This window comes from Danio rerio, chromosome 5, assembly GCF_052040795.2.
Source record: "Danio rerio strain M-AB ecotype USA chromosome 5, GRCz13ab, whole genome shotgun sequence".
NCBI classification, from domain to species: domain Eukaryota; kingdom Metazoa; phylum Chordata; class Actinopteri; order Cypriniformes; family Danionidae; genus Danio; species Danio rerio.
In genome coordinates, this window is record NC_141025.1 from 30,659,606 (window position 1) to 30,675,853 (window position 16,248).

General features: G+C 37.3%; 1 protein-coding gene across 4 annotated transcripts in view; it reads right to left on the reverse strand.

Moving 5' to 3' along the window:
• grin1b (glutamate receptor, ionotropic, N-methyl D-aspartate 1b) overlaps window positions 1-11,072 on the reverse strand; it is a 40,880-nt gene extending 29,808 nt beyond the window's left edge. For 2 of the 4 annotated variants that reach the window (XM_087250904.1, XM_087250902.1), the window contains exons 1-4: window positions 10,224-10,953; window positions 7,100-7,234; window positions 6,565-6,741; window positions 1,484-1,581 (exon numbers count right to left, since the gene is read on the reverse strand). In XM_087250904.1, coding sequence (XP_087107030.1) covers window positions 1,484-1,581; window positions 6,565-6,741; window positions 7,100-7,234; window positions 10,224-10,472 — 659 coding nt within the window. In that variant the 5' untranslated portion in view covers window positions 10,473-10,953. 4 annotated transcript variants of the gene reach the window in all.
• Between the last annotated feature and the right edge of the window lie 5,176 nt (window positions 11,073-16,248).

Genomic DNA, 16,248 nt, shown 5'->3' on the forward strand with positions numbered 1-16,248 from the left:
TTTTCAGTTCATTTATTAGATTACATGATTTTTGAGGTAATGGGCGTGGCTAACGCTGCTCCAACTGTCCAATTGGTGAGCAGGAGGTGTCTGTTAGGTTGTAATAGCGCTTCTAAACTGACCTTTCTGAAAGAAATGTCTACTTTACTACATCCATTCAGCTCGTGGTAGAAAAAATAAGCCACGCCCACTGCTCATTTAAAATTCTGTTTCTCTCAGAACTGCATTACATTACGAAAAGAATAACGGTCACAGCTTGCGGTTCACAGGGACTTTAAATGAATACATTTAATCCTAGTTCCCATGGCCTTCACACAGTCATTTAAAGTAAAAAAAACTTAGGAACTAAAATGTTATCAGCAAAAAAAATATTACTTGACACAAACCTTTAAAAAAATGGACCTAAGTGAAAATAATGTATCAGATTTTAGGTTAAATTAGGGTGCTTTCACACCTAGACTATTGTTTTGGAACCTGGCGTGTTTCCCCAGTTTGCACGGTTCATTTGGCATATGTGAATCCAGCAATTGTGCCCGGATCCGCACCAAAACAATCAGTCTGAATATCACAGTGTGTTATGGATATGTAATATGCATACGGTTATATAAAGAGAGAATTATGAGTAGGGCGGGATGTCATTTCTACCGATAAATGTGCATTTCATGTCAAATACAAAAGTGAACGCATGCTAACTATTAACGAGAGCTGTTTATCCATTAGGAAAATTGACCGAACAGCAGTCTTGGTTTATCTGTTATTTCTCTCTATACTGTAATAATGCATAATTCTATCCAACGGCTATGTATGAGAAAGTCTTACTCTTACCTCTGATTTATATTTGGTGACGATGTCTGTGGGTGTGACCATTCCAAATTAAAGCACAGCTTTTCACTTATAATGTCTTATTGCTCATTGTATAAATTAAAATAAGGACACATGAAAATGTCTGGAGAGTTTACTCGCATGTGACTTGTTTTAGCTCTTTTGGTCCATTTAGAAACTTTGCCGTGTGAAAGCGAACCACACCAGGAACAAAGAGCAACACTGTAACTATTTTAATCCCTGTTTCGGAACAAAAGAATCAATCAACAGGTGTGAAAGCACCCTTAGACTCTAAAATGAACTTTGACTTGAATAGCAAGCCTGATTTTGAACTGAAGTAAATAAAAATAAAATCAACTATAATTATCTGTTTAAAGTGTATCTACTTCACAGCTATTTTAACATTTTATGATATCATTACATTTCAAAAATCCAATTCAACTACCGTTGAAATGTGGAAAATTCCGAATGAATTGAATAGAACCCAATTGCTCATTTCTGATAACTTGACCATAATACACAAACATCTTTTCACAATTTTCCAACACAAGCTTCACCATATTAGCCAGCACTATTTGTCAGCCTCAGCGTGGCCACATGTATTATTCAGTAGCATTAGCGATTAGCAGTCTGGTGGGTCAAGCGGTGGAGATGAACTCACCTTGCAGACAGGATGATAACTCGGGCCTCAAGCTCCTTGGCTTCCTGGAGCAGAGCCGTCAGATTTGTGTCTTGGCTGAACAGGAGGACTTTCTCTGCCTGGGATTAGGACACAACATTAGTCAAGAAGTTGACTCATCGCCACCATGAACCATGCTCTTTTGAGCCCTTTCGTTTTTTTTTTTTTTTCTCCATCTCTCTCTCTCTTTTTTTTATTTTTTTTTTGGGGGGGTAAGGGGAGAAGGGGTTTAAAAAATGAAGTAAAAATAAAAACGTTCTGAGATAATCTGCGTAACTCAAAAAAACTTAAATAAGCTTGGAGCAGGTAAAAAAATTCTGCATTTCACATGCAAACTCAAGGGAATCAAGATTCCAAGGAAACACGTGCATGTTAGAGGAAGAGGGAGAAGAAGATTGATGCAACCGGAAAGCAAAAAACAGGTGAAGGTGGTGGTGGTGGCTTCTTTCCCAACCAAAACCAAAAAAAAAAACCCAACAAAAAAGAAGAAATGCTGCAGAAAGGTGGGAGTAACATCTGGACAGTGCCTGTCCCACACGACCAGATCTCCACGCACTGTGTCAAAAGAATAGACTTGCAATCTTGCTGGCTTCAATACATGCATTCCTTTATACAAAAATAAAAAAGTGAGAGGTGGGGGAGCGATTCTTTTTTTTTTTTTTTTTTGTATACGCATTAACAGAAAAAATAACCCATTCTCGATTGAAATCATAAAAAGAATCCAAACAAATAAATAGACGTGCTGGCAGGATAAGGATCTCTGGAATCGGATTGTTGATTGTTTTGACTGCTTTTCTAGTGGCTACTTTCAGATAACTTTTTGGGCGGCGTGCATTGACCATGCAAATATACCTTGGGTCCTCGCTTGTTGTCAAAGGACAGTTGGTCGAGGTTTTCATAGTTCCTGTTTTTACTCTGATGAATAATGTGCACAGAGAAAATATGCAGACACAGAATATTATAAACAGTTATAAATGGTGCGCAGTAAAGCATTCCAACAAAACTCCACTTTTCTGCTTCAAATTGGGAAACTCTAATCCTGGGGCTTGCAAAACCATCAACAAATACTACATACAGCAGACAACCTTATCTAACTTTGCATATTCTCTCCTTAATTTCCCCTTGCCTTAATGCTTTTCATAAAGTTTCATTGGAATTTTTAATACCTTTTGATTTGTATTTAATTAAATCACTTGCTCTGAGAATGCTCGTTGCTGTGCCATGATTAATAATAAAGGCCAAATCGTCTGAACTGTTTTTTTTTCCCCTAATGTATTGCTGTTTGCTAATTGTGTGGTACAATCAAGCGCAGTCTAATCCAGTTCACTACATCCCATCCATCAGTTTAAATTTATTTATCAATCTACCGTAAAAGAACATCAGCTACAGTCCATGAAGCACAGCAAGCTGCGGCTACAAGACCATTCTGTCCAGACATATGGCCCACAATAAGATATTTCAAGCACTCCAGCAAGATAATGCACATTCTTCAGAGCCCTAGAATCCAGATTCATATGTTCTTTTAAATGTCTGTGCAGAGTTCATAGCTTTTACAAAGCAAAAGCTAAAGTTCAGATAGATTAAATGTATATGTGTGGATTATATTATGTTTATGTTCTTAATACTTTTCATTTTTTAAATTCATGTAATTAATATAGAGATTAAGTCTGAATTATTAAACCCCCTGAATTATTAGCCCGCCTGTTTATTTTTCCCCCAGATTCTGTTTAACGGAGAGAAGATTTTGTTCAACACATTTCTAAACATAATAGTTTTAATAGCTGATCTTTAATAGCTGGTTTATTTTATTTTTGCCATGATGACAGTAAATAATATTTGACTAGATCTTTTTCAAGACACTTTTACACCGCTTAAAGTGACATTTAAATGCTTAACTAGGTTAGTTAGGCTAACTAGGCAAGTTATTGTATAAGGACGGTTTGTTCTGTAGACTATCAAAAAAAATATAGCTTAAAGGGGCTAATAATTTTGACCATAAAATGTTTTTTTTTTAATTAAAAACTGCTTTCATTCTAGCCAAAATAAAACAAATAATACTTTCTCCAGAAGAAAAAATATTATCAGACATACTGTGAAAAATGTCTTTGCTCTGTTAAACATTATTTGTAAAATTTTTAAAAAGAAAAAAAAAAATGGGGGCTAATAATTCTGACTTCAACTCAATGCAGTGACTGTGCATGTATTTGACAGTTTCCCAGCAAAGTTTTTTTCCGTAATAGCAAACACTAGTGAAAGACTTTCATGAGCCCTTCTACTGATTCCCAGAACAGTCTGAGAATGTGCACATAAAAACAGCTGGCCTTGAGGCTGCCATTACTGGGGATGACATTGCAAGGACATTGCGGTTGTCCTAAAAATACGGTGCCATGCTAATGGATTCAGATCCCAAAGAAATGCTTCTTTTATGGATTAACAATTTTTTTTTCTTGTTCTCGTTTAGACAATGCATATCGTCACCTTAGAAGATCTGACATTTTTGTCAAAATTGAGTTATTGACATATTCTTATTAAATGACCACTTATTTACATTATGTGCTGTTTTTTATAAGTTGTTTACACTTTAAGATTTTTTATTTAAAATATAAAAAAGTTTTATCTGCAAAGTCAAACTCTTGCTTGGCTCTATAAGGTTCTTTCTGTGAGCCAATCAGCATTTTGAAAGCACACAAGAGGACCAATCAGGATCAGATTTCTTTGTCATATCGTCAAATTGCTCCATTGACAGCGGGAAAGATTAGAAAGAAACAAAAATCAGAGTTGACTAAATAATGCCGACACACACAAAATTTAGAAACAACCTGAAACTTAAAGGATGTGTGTAAATGTGATGATTTAGAAGCATTTTTTGACATTGAGATAAAATTTTACATTTTACATTGTTGAAAAACAAATAGTTTATTTAAAAAGTAATATATTAATTGTAAAAATATTTTTATTTGTATATATAGTTTATAGTCAGTGAAACATTTTTCAATGTTTATTAAACACATTTGCTCATTGTCTGTTTTCATTTATTCATTCTCTTTTTGACTTAGTCCCTTTATTAATCTGGGATCGCCAAAGCGGAATGAACCGCCAACTTATCCAGCACATGTTTTACGCAGCGGATGCCCTTCCAGCCGCAACCTATAACCTTCCAGCCTACCCAATTCACCTGTACTGCATGTCTTTAGACTGTGGGGGAAACCGAAGCACCTGGAGGAAACCCACACGAAGGCAGGGAGAACATGCAAACTCCACACAGAAACACCAACTGAACCGAGGTTCGAACCAGCGACCCAGTGACCTTCTTGCTGTGAGGCGACAGCACTACCTACTGCGCCACTGCCTCGACCCTGTTTTCTTTTAATGTCCTTAAATTTTACATTAAGCCTTAAAGGAAAAAATACTTAATTTGATTTTTGGGACATACAGTATAATTCAATTGATAGAATGCAAAAGTTCATATAAAGCATAAAATTCAATAAATATTACAATATTTATATTCATTCATTTTCCTTCAGCTTAGTCCCTTTATTAATCTGGGGTCGCCACAGCAGAATGAACCGCCAACTTATCCAGCATATATTTTACGCAGCGGAAGCCCTTCCAGCTGCAACCAATCTCTGGGAAACATCCATACACACTCATACACTATGGACAATTTAGCCTACCTAATTCACCTGTACCGCATGTCTTTGCGACCTTCTTGCTGTGAGGCGACAGCACTACCTACTGCCACTGCGTCGCCCATATTTTTATCTATATAATTAACAGCTGCACTGGATATAGCACAACCTTGTATGCTTTGAACAAGAAAAAATATTCATCTTAACACTAAATAAATGTTGCAGAAAGCAAAAATGTAACTCAAATCTCAAACATCAACATGTTGTTCCAACACAAATTTATATTTTTTGTGATTGTTTTTCTTGAAAATTAATGCTTCAATTAATGATCTGCCTGATAGAACCTTACACCCTAAAATCCAACAGTCTACTTTACCAAATAGTGTAGAGTGTAGTTAACACCAAATTCACTGAAAGTCAATTTTACTCATTTGAAAAGAGTTTTGAACTCAGTGTTGAAGGTAATAATTTAATTAAATACCTCATTACTTCAACTTAAATGGAGTAAGTTCACAGTACTCATTGGGATTAGCCTTTTAACAAAGGTTTTTTTGCAATTGGTTTTCTCAAATGATTTGAGTTACCTTAACTTATTGGGTTTTGGGTATAATTCCAAGTAGAAAATGACTTTTAAGTCAGAAGGTTCAATCTGCATTTGCTCTGTTATTTTTACCTCAATTTGCAAACTGAAGAGAATTTTAATGATGTACATTTAAGTACATTTGAGTACATTTAAGGTCTCTGTCATGTTAATGAAAGAGAATTGTTACACACATGTTGTTTGCTATATGAAATGCAAAAACTTTAAGGCTCAATATAATATGTCATAATCATTTAGGACGCAGATAGAACCTTATAATTCCAAAGTGACGATATGTGAATTTGTGTATACACACATGTACAAATGAGAACAAGGTTTAAACTTGCATTGTGCATAACTATCTTTACCATTGAATTCTTGGTGAAATACTTTATTAAATAATGTGAAATATTAAGCAGCGCATAGCTGCATGGAAAACACTCAATTAATCATATTCATAGCCTGTTGCTAAGATTAAATTCTCAGAGAAACCCAAAGTAACTAAATGCTCTGCCATTAATATTTTGGTTGATTTTTTGCACAGCCCCAGGCTAAGTCCCTCATTTTGCTCCTGTTGTGGATAGACAAATAGGAGAATCTGACTATGGTAAAAAGCAATGTGAGATGAGTAGAAAAGTACAAAGTTTTGCAGATAAACCACTTAAGACGCTGCTGGCATAAATAATGTTAGCCAATGGAAAGAAATGTGTTTACACAACAGAAAAAAGGAAACATTTAACATATATAGAGGACTTCTGAAATACTGATTACAGGAACACACGCTGACTTGCACACACACACACACACTCATGTACACGTTTGGTCCATGTAAGTGGGCAGCCCACGCATCTCACCTTTGTTTCCCTCTCCTCCAGAAGGGTTTCCAGCCTTTTCTGTGCTGCTCTGCCCTCGTGGTCGTCGCTCACGATCAGGATGATGTGATTCCACTGGAACTCGCGCATCATGTCAAACCACACTTGGGCTTGGTGGGAAAAGGGAGGCACCGTGCGCAGGAAGGAGAGGTGGATACTCTAGATGGACGGTCGGGAGAAAGAACTAGTGAATCTCAAAGGCCCGAAGCAATTTCAGTTCATTAGGATTTAATCACTTTAGCTGTAATTAATTTAGAGATGGATCCCAACATCAGTCTTCATGCCAGGATGTCATAAGGCAAAGAGTGTTAATGAATCTAAAACAGTCAATCGATTCTAATGAGATCTGAGAGTTTTTAAAGCTCTAAAAATGAGTAAACATTAATCACATCTTTCAGTTTTGATGAATGACAACAATCATGGAGGATGACCATCAGTAAAAATCAGTTGATCTGCTTCAAAAGGCAAGAAAAAATGTCTTTCACAAATATAGTAGGCTGCAGTCTCCCACACTCACCTTATCAGAATAGATGGACATGCGGGTGGTCAGGCCCACTACAGGGATACGGTAAAAGCCAGCCGTGTAGGACACCGGAGTGGGTGTCAGATGGTCATTGGACTGGGGAGGGTGGCTTACCAAAATCGCATAAACCTAAGGACACAAAGATAGGAGTGGGAAATGACATCTGAAAAAAAAGCTTTTTGTTTTAGTCACAAAATCCTAAACTGCAATGTAAATTGAGGAATTTTAATACCTAATAACAAAAACAATGTAGAAACCAACTTAACTGCTGTTTAATTTGACCACCAAGCTAACAAACATTACAAAAAAAAACAGTCCTTAAACATTTGCTAAATCTATATTAAGTATTTCATGACTTGCTGTTCTCATTAGCTCATATTTTAGGTTTTTTTTCTTAAACCTTTCCACCTTATTTCACTGCTGAACTCACAGAAGAAGGCAAAACTGTCAAAAAATGTTTTACTTGATAACATATGCTCACTCTGAACATCCTGAAATATCACTGTGTACAAACAAAACTCCAGCCAGTCAGGTTTGAAATAGTTGACTGATTGGTACAGTTCCTTGTTTGCTACTTTTGCTGTTAAGTATCCACAGAATTCACTGAGGTGTTATTTTCACATCTGTCATTTCATGTGCATTTACTTCAGCTATTTCTGTTTCCTAGAACATTTTGGAGGTGTTATTTCTGGTCCCTAGAATGTTTTTTTTCTGCTGGTTATTGAGGAAAGTTCACATAAATAACAATCCATCAAGGTTTGTTCCCTTTAAATTGTTTTAAAACATTCTCCCTACAACATTTTGAGAGGATAACTTTAACTACAGTAAGCATTCGTATTGAATCTCAGAAAACAACCAAAGGGAAACCAAACAGGGAACGTTCTGTGTTTGCTTGGCACGTTTGTAAGAAGAAAAACTTCTAATTTGCGGTGTCACAGTGGCGCAGTGGGTAGCACGATGGCCTCACAGCAAAAAAGTTGCTGGTTCGAGTCTTGGCTGGGTCAGTTGGCATTTATTTATGGAGTTTGCGTGTTCTCCCCGTGTTTAAGTGGGTTTCCTCTGGGTGCTCTGGTTTCCCCCACAAGTCCAAAGACATGAGGTACAGGTGAATTGAATTCGCTAGATTGGCTGTGTGTATGAATGCAAGTGTATGGCTGGAAGGGCATCCACTGCGTAAAACATATGCTGGATAAGTTGGCATTTCATTCTGCTGTGGTGACCCCAGATTAATAAAGGGACTAAGTCGAAAGAAATTGAATGAATGAACATCTAATTTGTATGTCAGAATGAAACATTTTAAATTAGAGTAAAGATTGTTCTACCATTTTTTACTGTATCACTTATGTGATGAAAAAGTGTTGAGATTGACCAATTAAAATCTAGTCTACCAAATGGTGATAACATGTTTGGTATTTATAATTAATTTGATTTGTTTGTATGTATATATATATTTATATTTTTTATACTTTATTCAAAGCAAAACTTCATTAGGTAAATTGTACATGGTAAAACATTAAAATTGGGCAGTATGGTGGCACAGTGGGTAGCACAATTGCCTCACAGTAAGAAAGTGGCTGGTTTGAATCTCGGCTAGGTTGGCATTTCTGCGTGGAGTCCAAAGACATCCAGTACAGGTCAATTGAATAAGCTAAATTGACCGTAGTGTACAGTATGTGTGTGAATGCAAATGTATGGGTGTTTCCCAGTGTTGGGTTGCGGGTGGAAGGGCATCCGCTGCATAAAACATGTGCTGGATAAGTTGGTGGTTCATTCCGAGTGGCAACACCAGATTAATAAAGGGAGTAAGCTGAAAAGAACATGAATAAATGTGTTTGTATCTTGTTTTTGTTGTCGACGCATTTCTAAAGCAAAGCAAGAGTCAGTTAACAGTAAAATGTCAAGTGTTGATCCAACATCTGGAGTTTACATGTTGGATGTCACGAACTGCATTGCATCTGTTAGTCTGCTGTGACTTGGAAAGTAATCCGTGTTGTAATAATCTCTGCCCCATCATATTCTACTAGAGCTTTCTCCCCGAACAAACCAGCTGTTATACGAAGCTGGCGCCATGTTGGCCTCGTTTTACGTTTTTCATTAAAATAGAGGCGGTGGGCCTGCGGGGATGCGATGGCGCTACATGCAGGGGGCCAGTGTTACCTTAAACGCTGTAATTATTCTGTAATTTATATTTACAAGACGCCATATGAATCACGGACTCACAAATGCACCTTAAATTATTTCTGGCTCAGTTCATAACCTCTGAGCACATCTCGCACAGCCTTCCCAATGCGCCAATGTACACTGAATGCTCACTCACTGGTAAGGTCAAAATGGACCCCTGGATCCTGTTGCATGTTTTCATCCGTGCAAATCGAGATTCGCAGCGTTTGACCTTGCAGAATAACTCGTTATTAGAATAACTAAGCCTGGCTAAAAACGGCTGCCCGTGAGCCACGTTTGTGATTCTGACTTTTGAGGATTGGCAAGCAGAAAGTGTTTTTTTCCCCGCGTTTGCCAGAAACACTTGTTGACGAAATAATAATACAACGATTTTAAATAACATTAAAAAAGAAAGCAATTAAAAACAAAGCTGTATTCAAACATTTAACATACAACATAATTATTTTAACTATGTATATTGCGAGAGTCACCCAAATCAGTAGCAGTAATAAATAATATATTAAGATAGATAGCCCACAAACATAGCCTACATTGACAGATATGAGCTATGTACAAATATTAGCTCTGTAAGAACATGTTTTTAAAAATTACAGTTACTTTGACTTGGCACTTTACATCCTATAAGCAAATAATTAGAAATATTTTAATATTAGACTAACATTAGTTGTAATATTGTTGATAGATAGATAGATAGATAGATAGATAGATAGATAGATAGATAGATAGATAGATAGATAGATAGATAGATAGATAGATAGATAGATGTTTTATAAAATATAAACTTTTTAATAAGATACATTTGAGTTAATATTATTGAATTTAATTATTAATATTATTGAACTATTTAATTTATTATTATTATTGTTATTATTATTATTATTATTATTATTATTATTATTATATTCAGTATGCTCCTGACCTGAACAGACTGTTTTACCTGGTTAGAGATGAGATCCTCGCACACGGAGAGTGCCATCTGGATGGCGTTTGGCTTATGGGTGACTGAAATCGCGTTCATCTTGAACTTATCTTTGCCGTAGATATTGTTGGCTTGGGTGACGGCGTCTTTGAACACTTGTTCATATCTCTTCTGGCTCAGAACAGCTCCAATGTTTACAGTCTTGGGTTCGCATCCGCCTCTCGCGCAGGAGCACGAGATGAGAAAGGCGAACAGAACCAGGCGCATTTTGCCCTGGATGGCAGAGAAGTCGAGCCGAGTGCCCCGTGGAGGATGCGTGTCGGTGTCCGTTGATGAGGCAGATCCGCTCGCAGCGCGTCCTCCTCTCCAGCAGCACCGGAATGCGATCAGCTCCGTCTATTCCGCTGAGGAATGAGCTTCACTCATTGAGCCCGCTCATCACACCCGTTCACATTCAACAAGACCATGCCAGCGCGCCTTTGGAGAAAATGACGCTCGCTCCTGTTGATAGTCGTCTCTCACATGCACTCTCTTTTCGGAGAGAGTGGGAAAAGAAAAACAGTTTTGCGTTAATGTTGTGGTTCACTTCTTTCGCTCTTGCCCTGATAGAATCGTAGTCAAGGTTTTGTCAAGGGTGACCTGATGCTCTGTGAGAGACGCTGTCCTTGGTGCTGAGAACTGTGCTCGTGCACTGATGCGCGCGCACTCGCAGATTACGCCTGATATCACGGAGCTGTCACGGTCGAATAGACTTCAAAACATTTGCGTTAATGCGAGGAAAATCTCAGACCATCACAGTACCGTGTGATTGAACTGATTGGACAACGTTGATGTGTGTAAGTCACACGAGACTAGTCGGTTGCGTATTAGTTTTGTGTAAATAGTAATTTGCATATTTGAAAATGGATTAAGCAGATGGTTTTTCGTTTATACATGTATATGTTTGTTCGTCAACAACTATTATTTTCTCTCAGAGCGCGGAGACAACTAATAAGCGGACAGGCTGATTTATTAATTTAGTCATCAATGCTTTTACATTAATCTGTTGGTCACATTTAAATCTATAATTTCTTTAAATATGACACATTATAAGTTAATTTAGTACGCATAACCCATTTCGTCTATGTGGAAGACAAATGACAAACTGATAAATCCGTGGCGTTTTTATATACTGCGCTCATTATAATCATCATGTACACGCCGTACTGTCGATATTCTTGTTTTCTTTTCATTTATACCAGAGAAAATGTTTTTTTCCTCATAAAAATAATCAATGAGAGCTGGTCTCCATCTATCACCCATAGAGAGCACCAGAACAAGCGCCTTCAAGTGCAATGGAGAAATTCAACGAGACCCCCGTTACCAAGGAAACAAGCATCTCCAGCTTGAGGTGCAAGTGTTAATTTTTTTCCACACACAGTAACTTACAATTAGCAAAACTGTGTTTTGCATGTTTAATTATGCATTTTAAGGTTTGCACTAAAAAGTAGTTTAGGAAAATTGAAATTAAATATCAAAAATAAAATATGTATTCAGGCGTCACCGGGGAAAAATGCTTCGTTTTGATGTTGCATTTAGATTACATCATTACTGCCGCCTGGAAGAACATCACTCATTATAATGGATAGAAAAACTGCAATATAAGTCAGACATGGGTGGAATGCTGATTTTAAAGGTTTGTTTGGGAACAGCAAGCATCTATCTGTAGGTTATTATTTATCTAGTTTGCTCTTGGCAACACTGTAGTTACAGGGAAAACAATAGAACAAAGTGCAGGTAGAACCAAAATGTTTGTTTGTTTTACAGTGATGTAGGAATCATAACAAACAGCTTTAGATTCTGAAACCATAAATGATAACTTATTTTTGAGGACTAAGGACATTTGAAATTTCTATTATTTTAAATTTCTGTTATAATACTAATAAATGGTAACATCAAAACCCAACTTTAGTATAAATAAGCAGCAAATTAGGGGTTTATTGAGCTAAAAGTCTCAGGTAAATATAGACATATACACTCACCGGACACTTTATTAGGTACACCTTACTAGTACCAGGTTGGGCACCTTTTGCCTTCAGAACTGCCTTAATTCTTTATGGCGAAGATTCAACAAGGTACTGGAAAGATTCCTCAGAGATTTTGGTCCATATTGACATGATAGCATTACGCAGTTGCTGCAGATTTGTCAGCTGCACATCCATGATGAGAATCTCCCGTTTCACCACATCCCAAAGATGTTCTATTGGATTGAGTTCTGGTGACTGTGGAGGCCATTTGAGTACAGTGAACTCATTGTCATGTTCAAGAAACAAGTCTGAGATGATTCACACTTTATGACATTGCGCATTATTCTGCTGGAAGTAGCCATCAGAAGATGGGTACACTGTGGTCATAAAGCGACGAATATGGTTAGCGGCAATACTCAGGTAGGCTGTGGTATTGACACGATGCTCAATGGGTACAAATGGGCATAAAAAGTGTGCCAAAAAATATCCCCCACACTATTACACCACCAGCAGTTTGAACCATTATTACAACAAGGCAGGATGGATCAATGCTTTCATGTTGTTGCACCCAAATTCTAACCCTACCATCCGAATGTCGCAGCAGAAATCGAGATTCTGCATATCTCGGTTGTAATGAGTGCTTATTTGAGTTACTGTTGCCTTTCTATCAGCTCGAACCAGTCTGGCCATTCTTCTCTGACCTCTGATATCAACAAGGAATTTGCGCCCACAGAACTGCTGCTCGCTGGATTTGTCTCTTTTTCTGACCATTCTCTGTAAACCATAGAGATAGTTGTGTGTAAAAATTTCACTAAATCAGTAGTTTCTGAGGTACTCAGACGAGCTTATTTGGCACTAACAACAATACCATGTTCGAAGTAACCTTTCTTTCACATTCTGAAGCAGCAGACTGTCTTGACCATGTCTACATGTCTAAATGCATTGAGTTCCTGCCATGTAATTGGATAATTAGAAATTTGCGTTAATGAGCAGTTGGACAGGTGTACGTGATAAAGTCCCCGGTGAAGGTATACATATACACACACAAACACACACACACACACACACACACACACACACACACACACACACACATATATATATATATATATATATATATATATATATATATATATTTTTTTTTTTTTTTTTTAAAATACTGTGTTTTTTTATGACACATGCCGTCACAGTTTTGGACCCATTCAATACAATGTTAGAAATGCACCAATACACAATGCAAAAGTACAAATCCAAGTGTAACACTTGTAAATACAGTACATCATGTCCTATTCTTTTCACAGATGGTCATCCTCTGTAGCCATACAAGTATACATTCAACCCAGCCATAGCCTGAGATTCCACCCTATAAACAATATTAGTTCACAATTAAATAGATGACATTTACACTGTCCACACTGACTGTTTGCACCAAAAACATAAATATGAAGCGTGAGAGTCACATACAGCATACTACATACCATGCTTTGCATATTAGTCACACACCCACCAACACATGCAGAGGGGGATTAAAACGTGACATCACTTGAGTGCAGGCGCAAACAACAGCAGGGCAGGATATGCACAAATCAAATAATCATCAGCCTTCATTCCAGTACAAGCCTACTGCTTTTTTGTTTTTGTTATCCGTTACCTTAGACAGGATTCACTGCACAATGAAGTTATGTGATCTGTGGACTCATTAAAAAAATTGCAATCATTAGACAGCAATACACTGAGCACTGAAGTGTGGATCTATGCAGGACTAGGGAATGTGGGTGAGAGGAGATGGCAGCTGAAAACGCTAGTGAGATGCTTCAGGCTCTCAATAAATGATACCAGCAGAGTTACTCTCAAACTGGCTCTCAGCTCCCAAAGTGTCAGTTTGGATCATGCAGTGGTGATGCACTGTATAAAACATGCTGCGCTGCTTGCTTGTTAACGTGATTTCAGTGGGACATAACCCTGATATGTATCTCTTCCACAAACTCAAATGCAAGCTCAACACAATGCATATATGTATATAAGGACAACACTTTGGATCTTTGCACACATTATTTGATGTTGAAGCGTATTTATATTTATATATTCTGAGTATAGCTTAAAAACAAAACAATAACATTAGTTATTTTTCATTTGCTGCATGCTTCATCAACTTTTTTTGGAAGCATGTGGCTCTTTGCATGCATAATTGAAATCGTTTTACCACACGCAGAAAAACCTATCCAAAATGTCTGTTTAATTATTCTCAACCGTGCCTAATGAAGAGGCTTTTTCCAGATAATTATCCAGTACAACAAAAACACACACGGCCTTGTAATGGTGCTATTAGCACGGAAGGAAATAGGATTCAGCCCAACGTTTTTATCTCTTCTGACATACACGCATTTCGATAAATCCAAAGGAGGTTGCCTGGAATTAAACCGTGAAGTGTTAGTGGCATACAAGGCAGGAAACACACTATATGTGCATGCAACATTTAAAACCTTGTGGTTTTTCTCTGCCACTCAGAATTTAGCAGAGCTTCAGGGCAGAGCCATTTGCAGCACAATGCATAATGGTTTAGAGTCTTAATTCCTAGTAAAGCTCTTTTTATTTGCAGAATGCTTGCAGGAAATTTGCAAAAGGCCGCAAGATTAATTGTGAAACTAGAAAAATATAGATCAGCCCTCCTGATAGTCTACATTAAAATATATATTATTTACTGTATTCCACTACACACTGATGTTTGATTCATGCTAGATGCATTCAAATTAATGCTGTTGTGGAGTGGAGAAACCGAGCTGTGCGGCGGAGAAACAGCTCCATCTAACGGTGTAATCAAAGACCTTCAAGTGTGTCTTGAGGATGCGAGTTAACCATTCGACAAATGTGAAACGTGATCTGCATTCTCAGGAGAGCACACTTAGCTCACGGTTGAGTTTTTAATTTTATGAAAGCAAAAATGAGATTTTATTCATTGATTTGATATTTAATACATAAATAGCCTATAAAACTTGGGCGTCACGGTGGGTAGCACGATCGCCTCACAGCAGGAACATTGCTGGTTCGAGCCCCGGGTTGGTTAGCTGGCTTTTCTGTGTGGGGTTTGCATGTTTCCTCTGGGTGCTCCGGTTTCCCCCACAGTCCAAAGACATGCAGTACAGGTGAATTGAATAAGCTAAATAGGCCGAAGTGTATGTGTGTGTGAATGAGTGTATGGGTGTTTCCCAGCGTTAGGTTGTGACTGGAAGGGCATCCTCTGCGTAAAACATACGCTGGATGAGTTGGCGGTTCATTCTGCAGTGGCGACCCCTGATTATGAAGGGACTAAGCCAAAAAGAAAATGAATGAATGAATGTATAAATGAAAACAGACAATGATGTGTTTTATAAACATTGAAAAATGTTTCACTGACTTTAAACTGTATACACAGCAAAATATGGGGACCCAAAACAACTCTATGGGTGTTAATTTCAACACTTTGAAAGTGTCTCATGGGGTCCACTCAAAACAGAGTTAAATCAACACTTTCAAAAGGGTTGGCACATTGACACCGAAGTAAGGGTTAATTTTAACTCTGGGCAGAGTTAAAAAATGTAACTATATTTAACACCGCCTGGTGTAATATATTATTTTATTCAACTCTCTTGAGTGTAAATATGGTAAAAAACTCAAATAGACTGTAAATTACAAAAGAAAAAACATTTTATTTGAAAACATTTACCACTTCAACAATTCATTCAGTTTTTAAAATGCAACAATGTCAAATATGCTTTAAATGTTTTATTAGTACAGACAGTATCAACAAAATATGTATGACCAGTGCTTAAAAAGGCTGTTTTAGTCCTTTGGTCCAAACTTGATGTTTCATCAGTTTTCTTCTGAACGCATAGTTTTCTTCTGAAATTACATTTTAAACAACTTGGCGTGCAAATCATTCACTTCTGGTGTTTCCTTGGTCCTCCATATCAAACACAGCAGTTTAAATGAAGGTATAAATGCTGGAAACTTGTGTGAAAACAAACTGGAGCTAGGAAATCTCATCAAGCATGTCCTGT